The sequence below is a fragment of the Lepidochelys olivacea genome (assembly GCF_965140295.1).
Source record: "Lepidochelys olivacea isolate rLepOli2 genome assembly, chromosome: 3".
NCBI lineage: Eukaryota > Metazoa > Chordata > Testudines > Cheloniidae > Lepidochelys > Lepidochelys olivacea.
The window spans coordinates 109,663,225-109,684,531 of record NC_140413.1 but is presented as its reverse complement, the minus strand read 5'-3'; the positions used below and the strand labels follow the sequence as shown (position 1 = coordinate 109,684,531).

The 21,307-nt window shown below is 42.2% G+C and overlaps 1 protein-coding gene across 2 annotated transcripts; it reads left to right on the top strand.

Moving 5' to 3' along the window:
* Positions 1-3,778: 3,778 nt before the first annotated feature.
* On the top strand, positions 3,779-20,695 carry FUCA2 (alpha-L-fucosidase 2). Of its 2 annotated transcripts, XM_084622873.1 has the most exons (8): positions 3,931-4,006; positions 4,209-4,296; positions 7,916-8,103; positions 8,996-9,335; positions 11,070-11,280; positions 14,335-14,525; positions 15,904-16,012; positions 19,956-20,694. In XM_084622873.1, exons 2-8 carry the CDS (start codon positions 4,280-4,282, stop codon positions 20,094-20,096), a joined length of 1,197 nt encoding a protein of 398 aa, XP_084478999.1. In that variant the 5' UTR covers positions 3,931-4,006; positions 4,209-4,279; the 3' UTR covers positions 20,097-20,694. The 2 variants fall into 2 exon arrangements, with proteins under 2 accessions (XP_084478998.1, XP_084478999.1); XM_084622872.1 differs by lacking the exon at positions 4,209-4,296 and having other exon boundaries at positions 3,779-4,006; positions 19,956-20,695.
* The last annotated feature ends 612 nt before the right edge of the window (positions 20,696-21,307 follow it).

Below are 21,307 nucleotides of genomic sequence, written 5' to 3'. Positions count from 1 at the left end.
TGTTACTGGCCTGGAGTGGTAAAGTGTCCTACCATGAAGGACGCAATAAGGCTGCCCTCCCCAGAAACCTTTTGCAAAGGCTTTGGGAGTACATCCAGGAGAGCCGCGAATGCCAGGGCAAAGTAATCCTTTCACATGCTTGCTTTTAAACCATGTATAGTATTTTAAAAGGTACACCCACTGGAGGTCCCTTCTCCGCCTGCTGGGTCCAGGAGGCAGCCTTGGGTGGGTTTGGGGGGTACTGGCTCCCGGTCCAGGGTGAGAAACAGTTCGTGGCTGTCGGGAAAACCAGTTTCTCCGCTTGCTTGCTGTGAGCTATCTACAACCTCCTCCTCCTCCTCCTCATCTTCTTTGTCCCCAAAACCTGCTTCCGTATTGCCTCCATCTCCATTGAAGGAGTCAAACAACACGGCTGGGGTAGTGGTGGCTGAACCCCCTAAAATGGCATGCAGCACATCATAGAAGCGGCATGTTTGGGGCTCTGACCCAGAGCGGCCGTTCGCCTCTCTGGTTTTCTGGTAGGCTTGCCTCAGCTCCTTCAGTTTCACGCGGCACTGCTTCGGGTCCCTGTTATGGCCTCTGTCCTTCATTCCCTGGGAGATTTTCACAAAGGTTTTGGCATTTCGAAAACTGGAACGGAGTTCTGATAGCACGGATTCCTCTCCCCATACAGTGATCAGATCCCATACCTCCTGTTCGGTCCATGCTGGAGCTCTTTTGCGATTCTGGGACTCCATCATGGTCACCTCTGCTGATGAGCTCTGCATGGTCACCTGCAGCTTGCCACGCTGGCCAAACAGGAAATGAGATTCAAAAGTTCGCGGTTCTTTTCCTGTCTACCTGGCCAGTGCATCTGAGTTGAGAGTGCTGTCCAGAGCGTCACAATGGAGCACTCTGGGATAGCTCCCGGAGGCCAATACCGTCGAATTGTGTCCACAGTACCCCAAATTCGAGCCGGCAAGGCCGATTTAGGCACTAATCCACTTGTCAGGGGTGGAGTAAGGAAATCGATTTTAAGAGCCCTTTAAGTCGAAATAAAGGGCTTCATCGTGTGGACGGGTGCAGGTTTACATCGATTTAAGGCTGCTAAATTCGACCTAAAATCCTAGTGTAGACCAGGGCATAGCTTCATGTGACAACTGAGAAGCCTGGTGGCTGAATGTACAGCTTAAGACAGAATGACCAGGCAGATTGCATGCTCAGAGCCAGGGCTGACTTTTCAAAAATCCAGCAATATCCATGTTCACCTTTGAAAATTCCTGTGATTTTTGAGAGACAAGGTGGGTGAGGTAATATCTCTCACTGGATCAATGTCTGTTGGTGAGAGAGACAAGCTATTGAACAACACAGAGCTCTTCTTCAGGGTGAGTTTGCCAAATCATCTTTTCTGAAAACTCCCCTGCACCTTCCAGGAACTTCCCCCTCTCCCTCAGAGTTTTGGCCATTGTAATATTGCTTAAATATAAGCATTGTGCTATGAAACCTTGAAATTAGGGCTGTCAAGTGATTAAAAAAAATGAATCGTGATTAATCGCATGATTAAAAAAACTAATCACAATTAATCGTGCAATTAATTGCATCGTTAATAATAGAATACCATTTATTTAAATATTTTTTTATATTTTCTATATTTTCAAATATATTGATTTCAGTTACAACACAGAATACAAAGTGTACAGTGCTCACTTTATATTTATTTTTGATTACAAATATTTGCGCTGTAAAAAAAAAGCAGCCAGAATTATCTCCCATAAATGTAAACAAACTTGTTTCTCTTAGCAATTGGCTGAATAAGAAGTAGGAGTGAATGGACTTGTAGACTCTAAAGTTTTACATTGTTTTGGTTTTGAGTGCAGTTATGTAACAAAAAAAATAGATATTTGTAAGTTACACTTTCATGATAAAGAGATTGTACTACAGTACTTGTATGAGGTGAATTGAAAAATACTATTTATTTTGTTCATCATTTTTACAGTGCAAATATTTGTAATAAAAAAATAATATAAAGTGAGCACTGTACACTTGGTATTCTATGTTGTAACAGAAATCAATATATTTGAAAATGTAGAAAAACATCCAAAAATATTTAATAAATTTCAATTGGTATTCTATTGTTTAACAGTGTGATTAAAACTGCGATTAATCACAATTAATTTTTTAATCACAATTAATGTTTTTGAGTTAATCGCATGAGTTAACTGTGATTAATTGACTGTCCTACTTGAAATCATGCAATTCTGCTACTTGATGTACTATGCACTAGTGCTAAGTACATTGCAGAAACTCCTCCATTTCTACCAGCAATGCTCTGAAACACTGCCACTTTGTGGTAATTTAAAGTTATGGCTGACACAGAGCATATTTCCTGAAGTCGGTTGTGCTCAAATAAAAATTCAGAAATAAATGATAACTTAGCACTAGGGCTGGTTACAATGGTGCATATTTTTTGTGAAAAATGTACTGAAGTTTAATTTTTTTACAATTCAAACAGCTCTAGCAAGCACAATGAAGCACTTTTCCAGACATTTATTCAGAGGTTCACTGTCTATGTCGTGCCGCCACAGTTGTAGTTTACAGGGTGGGGGAGGGGCTATCAAGTCCAGGTTTGGGGGGGCTCAGGGCTGGGGCAGGGGGTTGAGGTGTGGAAGGGGCTCAGGACTCTGGGCTGGGGATGCAGGCTCTGGGATGGGGCCAGCAATGAGGGGTTTGGAGTGCAGGAAGGGGCTCCTGGTTTGGGTGGGGGCTCAGGGCTGGGGCAGGGGATTGGGGCGCAGGGTGGGGCACAGGCTTACCCTGGGTGGCTCCTGGTCAGCGGCGCAAAGGGGGTGCTAAGGCGGGCTTCCTGCCTGTCCTGGCACCACAAACCGCACTGCGCCCTGGAAGTGGCCAGCAGCAGGTCCGGCTCCTAGGCAGAGGTGTGCAAGCAACTCTGTGCAGCTCTCGCCCACTGTTCCCCCCTCAGCTCCCATTGGCCGATTCCCAGCCAATGGGAGTGCGGAGCTGGTGCTCGGGGTGGGAGCAGCATGTGAAGGCCCCTCCCCCCCCATGCTGGCCACTTCCGGGGCACAGCAGGGTTTCAGAACAGGTAGGAACTAGCCTGCCTTAGCCAGGCAGCCCCGCTGACTAGAGCCACCACGACCCAGTACTGGGTCACAACCCACAGTTTGAAAACCACTGGTCTACAGAACTCAGTTCCAGGGAGCAAGGTGGGCAGGCCTACAGTTTAATTTTCCTTAATTTTCCTATAAATAACGAGAGATAAATTTCCTTTGTTCTTGGGATTTTTCAGAAGGTACCGCTCAATTTCTATGCACCGACTGTGCTAGTGATCATACTAGATGTAACAGCAGGTCTGTCTCAAACCAATTGCATTTGGAACGGGGCAACAAAGTCCTGGCCCTAGATGGTGCCTGGACGCTCAAATCCCATCTTTTCATATAGCAAATGAGGGCAAATAGCACCAGGTTGAGTCGTTAAATCAGTGAGTGTGTGCACTACAAATTTCACACTGCCCACTCATCCTGGGTTCCCTAAGAGACACTGATGTAGGGCCTGGTTTCAGCTTCCCTCCAAGCCTCCTTTCCTTGCTCAGCAAGCCTGGAAAAAAAATCAGAGCCTAAGAAATTATTCTCGTAACCTCCTTGTCCTCCAGTGCCCCGCCCTTGCTAAACAATGCACTAAACTGCACCCAGCAGCCTCGCTGGGTGTAAAAACAAGGAGCAGGAAGCAGCCCTGCCTGCCGCGGGTTGTCATCTGACTGCTCTCACGTGAGACGTTAAACACACCACCCCCAGCCAAAGACTGCTGCATCCTCCCCATTGCCAGCTATGCTGCTGCTGCTCCTCTGCCTGCTCCTTTGCCCACAGGGATGCAGTGCGCGCTATGATCCTACCTGGGAGTCTCTGGATTCCAGACCACTTCCGACCTGGTTTGATGAAGTCAAGTTTGGCATCTTCATCCACTGGGGCGTGTTCTCCGTGCCCAGCTTCGGCAGTGAGTGGTTCTGGTGAGCCTTCCATGCGTTTGACTCTCAGCTCCTCACTTCCTCCTTTATGTCTCTTTAACCTCCCCTTGCTCTTTCTGTCGACAGAGCAGCCTGTTGTTCTTTCTTCTTTCCCTAACAAAGCTGCACCCTGTAGTAAACAACCTTTCACGCTCCATTCCCTCCCTCCCCCAGTGTATGTGGTAATTATTCCCTTGTCTCTTAGCAGTAAAATCTGGCCCCAACTAGTCTGAACACAGCTCCCTAATTTGGAGAACGTTTTCAACCCAAACCTAGATGTGGATCCCCATAATGTAAGTGAATTGAACCAAAACTTCACATCTGAGCATCCTTGAATATGGGGAGTGTTTAAAATGTAACCCCACAAACAAATTTTGCAAGTGTGCTCCTGTATTTATAGCGGGCTGGCTAAAAACCACAAATCAGAGCAATTGTGGAGTTTGGGGGTATCCATAATCCAGGTCTGACGTTTGAGCCTATATTTAGTGAACTAATGAAACTGGCTTTTTTTAATGTTATGTTAATGGTTGTGATTTTAAAAGAGATCCTTTCCACAGAAAAGAGAAAACTCAGGTCCTGCAGACACTTACACATGGGTAAGCTATTTGACACATGTGAGTGTTCACAGAATCAATCCCTTTGTCTGGTAAACTGATTTACCATTTCTATGCCATAGTCTGCCCCTGACTTTCTGTGTGATCTTGAAGAAGTCACAAATCTCTTCTGCTATTTGTAAAATTGAGGTAATAAGATCTCTGTCACGGGGATATTATAAGGCTTAATTAAATAATTTTAGTAAAGGTATATACATGCAAAACATGATTTTCTGAAGGCAGAATTTTGACAACACATACAGAGCTGCAGGGGATGGGTTTAAACAGCCCTGATGTGGGCTGCACTTTACTACTTAACTTTTCTGGACAAAGAATAAAGATGATGTCTTGACTGCCTTTGATACCAAATACAGTTTAATAGAATATTCTTAGTACAGTGTAAAATATTCTTGACTGAAATGCCATCTCTAGTTTGAGAGTGTTAATGCTGTCTATTCTATTAACTCCTGAAAGTACTCATGCATCTGATGTAGGGCAAAAGGGCTCTACCTCAATCATAAATATACCGAATGTACCAAAAATAGAAAAAGCTTTGGCCATGATACAGACCCTTCCAAAAGAAAGGTTGTGGTTGAAGTGTCATTGCAAAAAAATCACTTTTCCTTCCTAGTATATTAACCATACAGATCCATCCACTGGCAAAACTATCCTCCTTTTGTATAATATTTCCAAATCCTCCCTTACACTTTCAGTGCCAGTTGTCCTCACACTTTTATATGTGGATTTTTTTTTATGGGCTGGGCACTCTGTGCAGTCATTTAGAAAATAATGGAGTTGTACAGGCTGTAAATGAGGGCAGAATTTCCCCCTAAAATAGAAATGATCTTGTAAACCCCTCCTCTCCCCAATCCTGACTGCAGACTTTCCTATGATAAACTACAGTGTTTGATTACACAAAAAAGAAATGTTAAGGTGGTACAAAATTAAAATAAACTCACTTTAAAGCAATGGATCAGGCTGCTTGGTTATGTCTCCCCGCATTTTGTATTTGAGCTGTTATTTATTAGCCATGTTCCAGATTTTGCTCTTACATCGGTGTTAATGTGGACTATTGACTGTAAATAGCATTTACACTTGTGGTTTACCCTCATTTACCCTGTCATTACAGCCTATTTGTTAGTACCAACTTTCTTCCTTGGCCTGCAGCTGTTCCCACTTCTCTGATCTCAGCAGATCACTTTTCAGTTTGTTTCTTTTGGAATTTCAATTCTGTCCGTTTTAACGTCATTAGCAACTGGTGCATGGCAAAGGAGAAGAGAGGGGAAGGTGTGATCCGTTTCCTTAGACACTAAAATGTCTTGAGATTGCAACTATTTTTTCCACAGGATGATTTCTGGGCCTTTTCATCCAGCTTTTTCCCCACAAGAGGCCAGGTTCTGTTCTCACTTATGTCCATGTTAATTTGGGTTAACTTTATTGCTATCAGCAGAGTTACTCTGGATTTACGTGAGTATTGCTGAGATCAGACTCTGATCCTCAATTTGGGATTTAAACACATTTTTAAAAAATTCAGTTTATTTTCCTCCCCAATTTTGAATGACCAGTGTGTGTCTAAGCTTACCTAGGTCTTTGCTGCTCTGCCTCACTCTCTGAAACCTAATGACTGTAACCCCACAAACCCTTACTACTGGCCATAGCATTTCTACAGTGACAGACTCATGCTACCCCATGCTATGCCCATAGACAATAGAACTGTTTATGTAGTAAGCAGTATTGTTGTAGCCATGTCGGTCCCAGGATAACAAGGTGCATGAGGTAATATATTTTGTTGGCCTAACTTCTGTTGGTGAAAGAGACAAGATTAAGAGCTATACAGAGCTTGTTTCTTTGACCAACAGAATTTGGTTCAATAAAAGATATGATTTCACCCACCTTTTTTCCTCTCTGTGGAAAACACTAATCCACAGGACTGGTGCTGGACATTTTGCTGCCCTAAGAATTCCTACCTGTAATTGGGCTGGCATCCACCTCCCTAGCTGATTCATGCCTGCAATCGCTCAGCTTTGAATGGGGAAGCACTCCCCTGGCTGGTGGTTCTTTTGGCAGGTCTTCATTGACTAGCCTTCCAGCCAAGTCACATTCACTGTCCCCCCCTTCTGGGGTATACAGTCTCTAGTTCTTGCTCATGGCCCTAGTATGGGGCCATAGCACAAGGGCATCCTTCCCCAAGGCACTACTTTCTTTAACAGCCCAAGAGGGGTCTATCTCAGTAGGTGTCCTTTTGGCAGCCCTTGACTGGGATCAGCCTTCAACCAGACCAGCAGAGTCCATCACGGTACCCTCACCTGGTCTGGTGAACTTCTGGGCTTGGTCCCCTGGACTCAGCTTGCCCTCACTGATCTGTTAGCAGTCCTGCTGCTCTTCCAGCCAGCCAAGCACCCATTTCCCCCTCTGCAAACTCCAGGCAGTAACTGACTGCTCTGCTGCTTCTTTTTATATGGCCCTTCTGCCCCCCTGATTGGTCACTCCAGGAGCCCCTCTGATTAGCAGTTCTCCTAAAACCACTCTAGGCTGCTGGGAGGACTTCTCCTCTGCTCTTTTCTTGAGTGGGCTATGGCAGGGCCGTGAGGCTTCTAGACCTAGTCCACCCTGTCACACCTCCTCATACCTGTGCTGGTGTTGGGGACAGCCACACTAGAGACCTGCTTCTGTCTGTGTGGCAATTTTTGGCTGCTGCTGGTGTGGGGTAGAGGCCCATCTTTAAAGGAGCAAAACTCCCTAAAAGTTGTGCTTGGGGTGGGGGTAGATGGAGCAGTGAGATGGCTGTCATCCCAAGTAGCTACTGGAAAGTGGGGGTGCCCTTTAAGAGGCAGAAGCAAAAAAGCTGTGCTGTGCTTGGTGGTATGGCTGCTCTTACTCTTCTACAGGGGGACACAGTTAAAGAAGTCCATGCCTGTGCTGGCCCAGAACCAGGGGTGTTCCTACAAAACTGGCACCCAATGTAGCTGCCTACGTCCCACATCAGCCCTGTATGCCTGGTAGTAAGTTTTCAGCATTTGGCCCCTAAATAAGACTATATTTTCCCCACTCCCATCAAATTTTAGCTGGTGTACAACACAGCTCAGTAGGAAACACTGGCAGTCCCTCAAATGAAGTCCTTGAGGGAGGTAGACCAGGGTGCTTCCAAATATCAAAGCTATTATTGCCTGAGGCAGTTTTATGTTATTTCCAGTGTACTTCCACAGTATGTCTGTGACAGTGCGCACCGCCCTTTAGAATGGCAAAACAGGAATTGATTATTATAACTGTATATATATTTTTTAAATGTCATTGGATATTTTTATTGTGTATTTGGAAGGTGGTATTGGCAGAAGGAAAAGAGACCGGCCTATGTAAAATTTATGGAGACAAATTACCCTCCTGGCTTCAGTTATGAAGATTTTGGCCCTTTGTTTACAGCCGAGTTTTTTGATGCCAACCAGTGGGCAGATATTCTGAAGGCTTCTGGTGCAAAATATGTTGTCTTGACTTCAAAACATCATGAAGGTAAATAGAACGTGTGCAAGGGCTGGCAGTTGTTGCAGTTCATGGTTCATTTCTTCTAACAGAACAAAAACCCAGGTGAAGTTATCTTGTCCAGCTGGCTAGATGCTAAAAACCTGGCAAGAATAAAAGTGGTATTTGTTAGCCCATATCCCCTATAAAAGGCTGGAACATTGATAGAAGGAAGAATTTGTTATCACATTATTCCTCCTGCTATAGGTTGCAATGACTGAAGTTAAGAGTGCTGCAGAGCTTCCTACAACAGCCACAGAAGTTGTTAATGTCTGACTGTTGCGTAATTTAGCTCTAGGCTTTTTATTGCTTAATGAACCAGAAGAGTAAATCGTGTTCTGTTTCATATAGAACATTACTGTGTGCAGAGAGTTCGTTAGCTCTCTACCTTTCTCCAAGAAATGTACAATGTGTTCTTGGGAGTCGGTTAAGATTTTGAAATATGCACAATTATATTTCAACATTAGTAGCCTGATTCCTATTATTACTGCTGCAGCTAGAAGCCCAAATCAAGATCAGGTCTCCGTGGTACTAGGTGCTATACATACCCATAGTAAGAGACTGCTTAGTGCAGAAACTGAGAGTTATGTGTCATTTGTAGACATGGTATAAACAATTTTTAAGCAACATCTTGGTATTGGATTCTTCTTCTAAAGGAAGGAATATTATGGTTATACATAACTAGAGATTTCAGTGATAGGGCAAGCAGAAGTGGGGAGAGCCTACTTCTTCTTTCTGGGGAGCTGCAGAACAGGGAAGAGCCTACTTCCTCTTCCTGGGGAGCTGCAATCAGCATGTGTGTTTGACTAATAGCATAGCATATATAAGAATATGCTTACAGTGCTTTTTATTCTCTTTTTGTCCTTCAACTTTCTCTTTCTAGGTTTTACTTTGTGGGGGTCCAAATACTCATGGAATTGGAATGCTGTCAACGTAGGACCAAAACGGGACATTGTGGCTGAACTAGCAACATCTATTAGAAACAGGACGGATTTGCACTTTGGGCTGTATCACTCTCTCTTTGAATGGTTCAATCCTCTCTTCCTTTATGATGCCTCCAATGTATTCAAGACAAGACAGTTTCCAACAGCCAAGTCATTGCCTGAGCTCTATGAGATTGTGGCTAAATACCAGCCAGAGATCCTCTGGTCTGATGGGGATGGTAATGCACCAGATACTTACTGGAACAGCACTGGATTTTTAGCCTGGCTGTATAATGACAGGTGTCTTGTTTTTAGCATATATTTAGCTCTTAAATTGGAACTTTGGCCAGGCTATAGCCTCTGTCTCATTTTCCATATATTGTGTGGGATCCATTGTTTCACTTATTGGGCACTTAACCATGTCATCTCCCACTTAATTTCCCTGCAATATAAGGGATCAAGTCAGGGAAGAGTATTCCCTTTAACAACCAAATTATTAGACATGGCTGAAAAATTATGAACATTTTTCATGAAAAATGTCAAGCAGGTCCATAAGTTGTTCCATTAACATGGTCTGGCCATTCTATCTATTTTTATTCTCTTGTAAGTAACAGTCATCTACCATGATGGCAAGTAGGGTGGTTTTGTTAAGAATATGATCATAGAATATCAGGATTGGAAGGGACCTCAGGAGGTCATCTAGTCCAACCCCCTGCTCAAAGCAGGACCAATCCCCAACTAAATCATCCCAGCCAGGGCTTTGTCAAGCCTGACCTTAAAAACCCCAAAGGAAGTAGATTCCACCACCTCTTCCACCACGCATTCCAGTGCGTCACCACCCTCCTAGTGAAATTTTTTTTCCTAATATCCAACCTAAACATCCCCCACTGCAACTTGAGACCATTACTCCTTGTCCTGTCATCTTCTACCACTGAGAGCAGTCTAGATCCATCCTCTTTGGAATCCCCTTTCAGGTAGTTGGAAGCAGCTATCAAATCATTCTTCTCTTCTGCAGACTAAACAATCCCAGTTCCCTCAGCCTCTTCTCATAAGTCATGTGTTCCAGTCCCCTAATCATTTTTGTTGCCCTCCGCTGGACGCTTTCCAGTTTTTCCACATCCTTCTTGTAGTGTGGGGCCCAAAACTGGATACAGTACTCCAGATGAGGCCTCACCAGTGTTGAATAAAGGGGAACGATCACATCCCTCAATCTGCTGGCAATGCCCCTACTTATACATCCCAAAATGCCATTGGCCTTCTTGGCAACAAGGGCACACTGTTGACTCATATCCAGCTTCTCGTCCACTGTAACCCCTAGGTCCTTTTCTGCAGAACTGCTGCCGAGCCATTCGGTCCCTAGTCTGTAGTGATGCATAGGATTCTTCTGTCCTTAGTGCAGGACTCTGCACTTGTCCTTGTTGAACCTCATCAGATTTCTTTTGGCCCAATCCTCTTATTTGTCTGGGTCCCTCTGTATCCTATCCCTACCCTCCAGGGTATCTACCTCTCCTCTCAGTTTAGTGTCATCTGCAAACTTGCTGAGGGTGCAATCCACACCATCCTCCAGATCATTAATGAAGATATTGAACAAAACCGGCCCCCAGGACCGACCCTTGGGGCACGCCACTTGATACCGGCTGCCAACTAGACATGGAGCCATTGATCACTACCCGTTGAGCGCGATGATCTAGTCAGCTTTCTATCCACCTTATAGTCCATGATCAGGACACTTTCTTCACAGACCGTGCCTTTGACACTGCACATAAGACACAGTACATATTCAAGGATCTGTACTGTAATCTATTTCCATGGCAGACAGTCGGAGGTGTGCCTGAGTAAGGAGTGCAGAAGCGGGTCCATTCACTACTCCCATTCTGTGTAAGACCTCAGATTTCGTACCCATTTGCATTATGTAAAGAGGAAAATTAGGAATACAGAAGTCATCTTGAACGTGAATTTCTGGGGAAAAGAGCTGACATTTAGTCTAAAAAATTAAAAATCATAATCATTTGTTTAAAATTTCTGTAATTTCAGCCCAGTTCGGGATGCAGTTGTAACAAATGATCGCTGGGGAGTTGGCAGCATTTGTAAACATGGTGGATACTACACCTGCAGCGACCGCTATAACCCAGGACACCTTTTGCCTCATAAGTGGGAAAACTGTATGACCATAGACAAATGGTCATGGGGTTATAGGAGGAATACGCAGCTAAGTGATTACCTCACGATTGAAGAACTGGTAAAGGTACAGTAAGACAGAGATATGGTATACAACATCTGGCCAGTACTTCTGATTATTATAGTTCACCAATGTAATGGGAAGAAATAACTAATTATGTGACCTCTTGATGATCATTTCCTTTGATTATATTATCAAACTAAGTTCAGTAATGGCTCTACCTCAACTGTGCAAATCCTATGGTTTGATTCTCCTCTTTCTCTTACACCAGTTTGACTTCAGTGGAATTATTTGCGATTTACACACATGTAAGCAAGATGAGGATCAGGCCCATAAATTCCACTCAGTTACTTTTATTGCAAATGAAAGAGGCAAGCACTTCCTCTTCTTTCTGTCTTTAAGGTTCTCTCTGCTCCTACTCTATGGTGACAAATATGAAATAATAATAAGCCATGGATATTTAGTATTCTTCTAAGTATTTATTTTATGCAAATTACACACTTTAAGTGTTTGTGGCATTTAAATACAAAAGAGTCATTATTGTTTCTGTAGTTTTCTACTCATATCTCCCAGAATATTCTGCCAGCAACACTCAGGGAACCAATCCTGCTGCTACTGAAGTCAATGGCAAAACATGCATTAAATTCCATAGACGTGGATGGGCTTTATGTCTGCTGAATCCCTGTTTACATAGCATATAACTAATTGTTTCCAAAAAAGAGTCTACATTCATGCAATGCAAAGAGCGATACTCTACATTAAATGTTGCTATTTCATAAATATAAAAGGATAAAAGTTTTCCAGAGACAGGATAGAAATATTAATGTGTTTTACAGATTGGTGGAAATAGCAATCCAAGTCTGAATTCTCTACATCCGACCCAGATTTGAAGGCTGATCCATGTGGAGGAATTTGGGTTTGCCTGTCCCACTTCATTGAGGGGACACTTTTCTCATTTTACCCTCAACATCACCTTATGAGTTTGACAACAGACGGTGCTGGGAACAGATTGCTGACTCATCCAAAGAACTCAAATACACTTCTGCCTCCACCGGCAACTTTCATTGCCCTCCAGAGTTCAAAGGGTGCTCCCAAGCTCACATCTTGCACACATTTAGAGACAAGCCATCAGATCAACTCGAAACTTTAATCTCTGAGGAGTAGTCACAACACAGTGAAATTTGCAGTTGTAACACTCAATTATTTTGTGGGTGTGTATAGTTTGATATTATCACATAACCCAAATCTAGCTTTTGTTTGATGGCTGGACTTTGCAGTCTAACAGCTGGGTTAGAGTTAACATCTAACAGTCAACAGCTGAGTTAAATTTTTATCTTAGGTGTAGGTCTTACATGTAATTTCTTACAATTTTTTAAATAAGTTAGAATGCAAGATGGAACTAACCTTAAGTATAATGCAAGCTATCGGTGCCCACTAGCTTAAAAAATCTGCAGGTATAGATATAAAAATATGAAGGTGGCCTTTTCTGAGGCGTGAAAGAAATACCAAGGTAAACCATAGTAAGAACTATCAGCACTTGCCAGGTAGAAGGAAGTGAGATGTAGCCCTCAGCAGTCAGCTACAAAATAGAAACTTTATGGTTGTAGCTGTTTTGCTTTTCCAAATGTAAAGGGCCAGTTGCCTGAAAAGCATGCTAGGAAAGTTTCCAATAGAAGTGTGACCACAGACTAGGCATTTCAGTGACAGTTAATCACAAAGGAAGTAGTTCCTAGGGAATGGGTTGAATTTCTGCTGGCTAATTCTAACTTCTCCCACAGTTAATCCTGTAAAATTTGTGATAATAAAATTGATGTTTCCATCCTACCAGTTCAAGACTTCCAAATGAACCTACAAAGTCTTTTAATTGGTCTATTAACAACTAAGTCCTTCTACGGGTTAAGTTATTTGATGTACAGCATGTCAAACAAAAACATTATGTCCAGGAAAGAAACAAACATTCATACAGCTGTATGCACATGTTGTACCTCATATACCCAAATTTGGAGTAGATGCTGTAGCTTTTCAACACTTCTAATGTCTGCTGAAGTCAATGAGAATTTTACCTAATACAACAGTAGGGAATTATTTCAAAGTGCATGGGCTCCAGGTGTTCATCAATCTCTGGTGTGAGAGAAATGCAAAAGGCTTTGATATATTTGGTTGTTTCAGGAATGACTTCCTTGTTACTTTGCATCTGTTTTTTTTTTAGGTGGTTTATTTCCCCAATGCAATCCAATCTTATACTTACATTTTTAAATTAAAATACTTTGTCTGTTCATTAAAGTAGGACATGCAGATAATTGTGATTTAAAACAAATTAGTAAGGTAAGGTAGGATCCTGATCCTGCAACTGGTTCTTTGCAGGTGGACCCCTGCACCTGCCTCATTGAGTTCAGTGGGGCTTTTTGCAGACACAGGAGGTCCACCCACCTGAAATCAGTTGTAGGAACGAGGTCTTAGTGTGTAAGCTCTCTTAATAGTTTAGGTGCTGCAGTTTACTTTTAACTCTTGTACTGTATACAAGATAGTTCTGAAAAGAAATGAGTATTTAGCTGCAGAAACCAAAGATATTTGTTTAATTTCGTTTTATTCTGTGGTACAAGTAGGTTTTTTTTCGTGTAATAGTTACCCACTCTCAGAAGTAACGTGTATGTGTGTGTGTGTATGTATCAGGGGCTCTTCACAGTATCCAACTACAATCCCAGAATCTGACCACCATTTCAGAATATCTGGATGTTTACAATATAAAACGACTGATATCAGTCATCATTAGGGTTCAGACTCAGCCCGCAGTTAAACAAATAGGAAGCAGATAACTCATAATGCAGACAGACTGAAAAAATGCAGAGTTAGTCAGGCATCACAGAGTGAGATCACATTTGGAAGGTTTTCTTGAGCCATACAAGCTAAAAATGTAACATTTTTAATGGAAGCTTAAATTTTGTAGAAACGATTGGAACCTCTAACATACTACTTTGCATATTGCAGTGTCAAATACTGATTCAGCTCTTTCAACCCATGTGTCTGGAGCAGAGTTCTAAGTTTTGGTAAGAACACCAGACAATGTGTATACCTTCATTGGTCATAATCTTAACACTCTGACGTTGCTAAATGTTTCAGCAACTCGTAGAAACAGTATCATGTGGGGGAAATCTCCTGATGAACATTGGGCCCACCCATGATGGTCGCATTGATGTTATATTCCAAGAACGCCTAAGGCAGATGGGTGTCTGGCTGAGAGTCAATGGAGAAGCCATTTACGGAACTAAACCATGGAGAACGCAGAATGACACTGTCACACCAGGAGTGTGGTAAGACTAGTGAAACAATATGCAGAAAATATAACTATTGAGACCCTTTCGTGAAGTTGTGCAATTTCTAGTGGACAAGTGTTTACAATAAAGAAACCACTACCTTAATTTGTATGTTATTTGGCTGTCTCAGAAAAGAACCCTTTCGGAAAGCCAAGATAGGTGCCTAAAGGAAGAATATATATATATATATTGGACATTAGTGAAGTTGGTACATCCTAATGATTAGGGGGAAAAAACTGGGAGACAAGAGAGTTTATGCTTCCAATGCAGACTGAAACAAAGGCTCAATGTGTATCTTTGGCCCGTTTATGCCTTTCAGCAAAAGTAGCTGAAAAACTAAAGCAAGACCTAGGAATTACTGTAGAATATTGGCAGGTTTCAGAGTAGCAGCCGTGTTAGTCTGTATCCGCAAAAAGAACAGGAGGACTTGTGGCACCTTAGAGACTAACCAATTAATTAGAGCATAAGCTTTCATGGGCCCATGGAAGCTTATGCTCTAATAAATTTGTTAGTCTCTAAGGTGCCACAAGTACTCCTGTTCTTTTTATAGAATATTGATCGATACAATATAAAACTGATGATAAGAAATAAGTCAATATCACTATCATGAGAAAGACAGAAATGTTAAGGTACTTTTTTAAAATTAGCCACTTTTTAAAGGATGCTTAGAAAGAACTCCTCACAATAATAGCTTCCAAAGCTGGATTTTTTTAAAAAAAAAGTTCCTAGAAAACAACTCTGATCAATAGTAGGATGGCCATGAGCCCTGTCAAACTGAGTATGATGGATAAATTATTTGGTAAGATAATGTTAATGTCATTTCTGGTGAAATCAACCATCAGATTCACCCCTTTTTAGTCTCTGGACCCTGCTCTATCCCTTAGCTTCTGTGCCTTTGCTGTGCCAGTAATCCACAACCATCCCTCATCTGCATTTTGGCCCTACTCCTTCTCCTTCCCTCGTGGTCCGTTCTGTACTCCTGACCCCATCATCGGCTATTAAATATAAATATCACGTCTAGACACAATAAAAAGCTAGAAGTAAAACTCATGAGAAACATTAATATGTAAGAAGAGAAAGAGAAGTGTTACAAATATTTGCACGATTGTTTGGTAGAGAATAAATTATACTTGGAAAAAAGATTTGCAGGAATCCAAACTTTTTTAAATAGTAGTTTGGCAGGACAAGGACTGCATTGCTGTAGTTCTGATGTAAACAGTTCTTGTGGTGTTTGTGATCCTAATTGCCATCAACTTTTAAAATTCCTTTTCCAGTCCTGAAATCTTTACATGTACATTACTCTCAAGTGTGTGGATAATCACAAAAAAACAACAACAACTGGACCTAAATTATATGACTCCCCATTTCCAACCAGGTACACATTCAAACCTAAAGAAGAGACAGTCTATGCCATTTTCCTTAATTGGCCAATCTCGGAGACTCTGGTACTTGGTGACCCAAAAACCAAAATTGGAGCAACACAAGTAAGTGACCACTATCTTTTTTGCTACTTCTGTGAGCTTTCTAACGCATTGTCAAGGAATATATTCATAAGATAGATCAGAAAATATCTGAAAAATGTGCCATCAACACTGCGAACATTTTTGTTTTCAAATAATACATACCTGTCACCTTTGGTGATATGTAAAAACAGAATAGAATATGTTGAAAAAGGGAAAATTCTGTCGTCACTATTAACTTTAAGTCTAGGTCTCTCTATGTCAGACTTGATAGTAGGGCGTTCTCTTGGTCCATGACAACTGGGGGCCGAGCAGATCTTTGCTCTGAGCTTGGGCTTAGGGCCACCTCTTAGGAAGAACTGCCCAGGATGATAGCTTCCAAAGATGAAAAATGCTAACTATATCGAAGTGTAAAAGTGCTGTTCAACTCAAACCACCCACAGCAGAGTCTTGACATTAAATTTAGAGATTTCCTGGAGGAATACCCACTTGCCTTTCAAACTACTCAACAAGCAAGCAATAGGCAGACACCCCTCTCCAGCAAACTTAATGCAGTTCTCCACAGGGAGGATCTGGCTGTCTGACCTGGAGGTTCCTAGAATGAAAATGCACAGGTAAGACAGAATTGTCCCTATTTGAGGACTTGTCTTCACTACCAGGAGATCAATGCTGCTGCAATCGATGCAGTGGGTGTCGATTTAGTGGATCTAATGAAGACCCGCTAAATTGACAATAGAGCACTCTCCGGCCGACCCCTGTACTCCAGCTCCCTGAGAAGAATAAGGTAAGTCAATCATAGAGTGTCTCCCATCGACGCAGCACAGTGAAGACACCGGAGTACGTCAACCTAAGCTATGTCGACTCCAGCAACGTTATTCACATAACTGGAGTAGTGTAACTTAGGTCGACTTACACTGATAGTGAAGACAAGCCCAGTCCCCTCCATGTCAGACAGCCTTCACAGTGGCATGCAAAAAGCAGCAAGTCATCCCTTGTAAGGGGGAAGATTCAGTTGTAAATTAAGGCTGAGGTGTGAATTAAGTATTTGTGTGGACCCTGTTGCTGCGCACAAAAAGTTCCCTAGTGTGCCTTAATCGACTCCCATTTCAAAGCGGGGTAGATCCAGCTCACCAGGGAACTTTTAGTGCCTGGCAGCAAGGGCCACACAGACACTTAATGTGTGGCAGGCTAGTATGACATAGATTTACACCCCGGCTTGCTGTGAACTAGGTGTTTGTGTCGAGAGACTCTGAGTGGCTGAGGGAGGAATGGCATAAAGGAGGCCTACTTCTGACATAAGGGAGTGTCTCTTTCTCAGGTAGAACCTCTTGTTTTTTCAAACTGGTCATGGATGCAAATAGGTTCATCAATAGGCTTCCAACCGGGCCTATGATGCCCTGAGCGGCTAGATGGTCTAGAGCAGTGGTTCTTAACCTTTACTGCAGCCTTCACTCCTTTGGTTCTCAAAATATGTTCTCGCACCCCTTATCAAAAATCGTTGAAGTAGGTCAGTTCTCTAAACCTAGATGTATTTTTTGTTTGTATATTACAGTAATCGTTAAAAAATGTATAATGTTAATAAATACATAGGTTTGATGAAACAAAGTAGTTGTACGTACGTGCCTGTGCTTAACTGGTGTTTTCAATGATTTACCTTCTAAAAAATATCTGGCATATCTCGCACCCTCAGAAAGGGCATCTCGCGCCCCCAGAGGATGCGTGCACCCCAGGTTAAGAACCACTGGTCTAGAGTATGTTTCCTTGGTTCTAAGGGTGTCTTGCTGAGCCAGTCAACCCTGACTTTTCTTCTTAGTGAAGAACTCCAAAAACCATAAGGATGGGAGTGTAAATTAGGGCAGGTGGTAATTCCTCTATCCCCAAGGGATGATGTGTTACACCCTCTTGTGAGTAGCTTTTTGGCTGCTTGCACTGCTCTAGCCTAATGTGACTTTCCTCTTGACATGCCCAATTTTTGACCAGCTCTGTTCCCACTTCAGTACACTCCCCCATAATGACACCTTGGTATATAAATGGGGGTGCTTGTGTTACACACAGAGTGCTACTGTAGCACAAATTACAGTTGGCAACTGAATTACATTATCATGACACTGAAGAATTTGGCCTGCGCTCCTCAGATGAAAGGCAAGGAATGGGGAGACTTTAAAATGAATAGATCATTCTTAGTTTTGCATTTTTAATCATTATTAGTAGCAGCATTATGGTAATGCCTAGAGGCCCCTACCAATACTAGAGCCTTAATGTGCTAGGCCTTGTACAAACTTCATAAGAGAGAGTCCCTCTCCTAAAGAGCTTACAATCTAAATAAACAAGACTGGCAAAAGACAGGCAAAAGGACATGTTATCCCCATTTTACAGAAGGGGGAACTGAGGCATAGATTGGGACTTGCCCAGGGTCACAGGAGAAGGCTGTGGCAGAGCTGGGAATTGAACCCAAATCACCTTTTCCCTGGCCAATGCTTTGACACAAGTCCCTCCTTCCTTTCTAAATATTAAGACTCCTCATGACTTCAGCTGGTCACAACACAGGGCCAAAATTTCAGAGGAGGTGTAGTGTAATGTAGACAAATAGGAAAAGTTATTTCAAAGACTTGTTCAAAGAACACTAGGTTTTTTAAAAAAAATTTTAATCTGCCAAAATTTTACTTACTGTTAACAGTGTGTGTAATGGAAGTGTCAGTTGTACTAACTCAAACAATTACTCCTGATTTACAGCAGAGTAAATTGAGAATAGAATTTATACCACCCTAAGTACTATGTGCAATGGTATAATTTCTATATAGCTTCTTAAGTGATTTCCCCCCCCCCGTCCTGCTTTCTAATATGCTTTTTAAATGAAGCAGTAGTATATTTAAAAAATCATTGATTTTTTTCTGAGCTGAGCAGAATGGTTATTTCCATTACAGTAAAGTACAATTCAGTTTAAAAGCAGATTCCAGAATATCTTACCTTTTAAAAAAACAAAAACTCCTGCTTCCCATAAAATACCCATGTTGGCATCTGACTTCTTCCTATAGGCAAGAAGTAGTGCAAGTTTAAGAAACTGTTAACTAACTTTCCAAAAGTGTAACATTGCATTATTATGTTTGGAACCTCTTCACCTTCATGTACATGTTCTGCTTAATCATCTGAACATTGTTTGTGTATAGTCACTTTGCTCTATTTTTGTGGTAGTATGTATTAAAAAAAATGTAAACTACTCCATTATTTGTAAGATAATGATCTGGTTTGTATTGTGAAACCTGGCCCTTCACATAGGGAGCTAGTATCTCAAAATCCTTTTGATTTCCCACTGCCATCTGCATGTAGAACATAATAACCATAGTCTGGCCCAAATCATAGGACACAGCATCATTACATCTGCCAGCTTATTTATATGACCACCTTAGAAGCATGTTTAGAACCTTTGGACAGCCTCTGACCATTCATGTGGCTGGCAAAGAGGTGCCTACAGTTAATCCATTATGTTAAAAGGACCTGTTAAGCAGTGGTGAGCTGGAGCCGGTTCGCGCAAACCGGTTGTTAAAGTTTGAGGCTGGTTTAGAACCGGTTCTTAAAGGGGTGGGCAAACTCCAGCCCGCGGGCCACATCTGGCCTGCAGGACCGTCCTGTCCGGGCCGCCTGAGCTCCCGGCTGGGGAGGCTCCCCTGGCTGAGAATCCCTTTTTAATTTTCACTCACCCGGTGGTGCTCCGGGTCTTCGGTAGCGGGCCCTTTACTCGCTCCGGGTCTTCGGCGGCACTTCGGCGGCTGGTACTTCAGGACATGCCGCCGAAGACCCGGAGCGACTGAAGGAACCGGTTCTTGAAGCTCATCACTGCTGTTAAGTAGTGGAAAAATATATGCATGTAATTATTGGGCCAACAGTCACTTTGAATAGACTGCAATTTGAATCATTGGGGCAAGTCACTTTGGATAGATTTCAATTTGATTGTTTTTTTTTTTTCCAGGTGAAGCTGATTGGACATAAAGGACAATTGAAGTGGGTTTCACTGGGAGAAAAGGGGATGACAGTGGCTGTGCCTCAGCTAACCCCTAGTCAGTTACCCTGTCAATGGGGCTGGACTCTGCAACTGATGAATGTAAACTGAAGGATACAAATGGAGACTTCAGTTGCTGTTTCTTCACAAATGTTACTGAGAACACTTCAAATTTCTAACTTGCTTATATATACGCTATATTGAACTCCCCATGTACAGCTGAAATTGGGATTGATGGGAGCAGATTTAATGCAGACAAATGCTGTTCCAGATTCTGCAGAATGGGCATTTGGCCTTTCACTTCCAGCATTTAACCTCTTTGATTTGAAAGACTGGTTAGCTTTAAGTGGTGGGGTGGATTTGTAAGATTACATTGGACTTTGTTTGCAGCATAATATTAGATTTCTGATGTACTGGTTTCAATTCATCTCTTCAAAAAAGGTCTGTGCACTGACCCATGGTGCATCTTCCTTAAGCAGCCCACAACAGCAGGAGCAAGGTTGTGAATGTAGCCAAATTCTGCAGCGATAAGTTGATCAAAAAGCAGGTGTACAGGGCAAGGGTTAGTTGTACCAGTCAGCCTTTTTGAAGTTATTTTGTGTACTTTTTAAAACCATTTATTTTTTTTCTAATGGAAATATTTCAGTTGTTTCCTCTCTCCCTCTTTGCCACTGAAAAAGGAAAAATAACCAAAAATAAAATTAATCAAAAGTGAAGTTTTGAAGTTTGTTATTGAAAAAAGGCTCTCTTTCATTAAAAATAATTTCACATTAAAAAATTTGACCAGCTGTGGTAGTAAATCATGAATAAGGCACTTTCAGCCACATTAGAAATACACTGAGTCTAGCAGAATCTCTGCTATGCTGCAGGTTATTGCTATGAGGGGTATGGTTAATTTTTAAATTATGGAGAACTTGAGCAACACATCCTTTCACTATGAAAGGCACTCCTTGTGAAGGATATAAGAGAGCAGAAAAGATATTTCTAGAAATATCTGGACCTCTGCTGCCTTCTAGGAACATGGCTGTCCTTTCAGCAGCATTGTGTCCCCCCAATAATTTTCAACTCACTGTGTATTTAGCAGTTCCAGGTTTACCTTTTTACAGCAGAAGGTGAGTTAAGTGACTGAAAGGGCCAAATACTGCTCTAAATAGCACTTGTGGGAGAAAACTGTTTAAAAGTCATTCTAATCCATCCTTCCTCCTATGGCATGGGCTGTCCATTTATGACAAACCCTTTATCTCTTCCTCAATACCCATTTAACCAAAGGGATGTAGAGATTTGTGTTTCAGTGACTACAAGGCTGGGTGCAGTTGGGACAC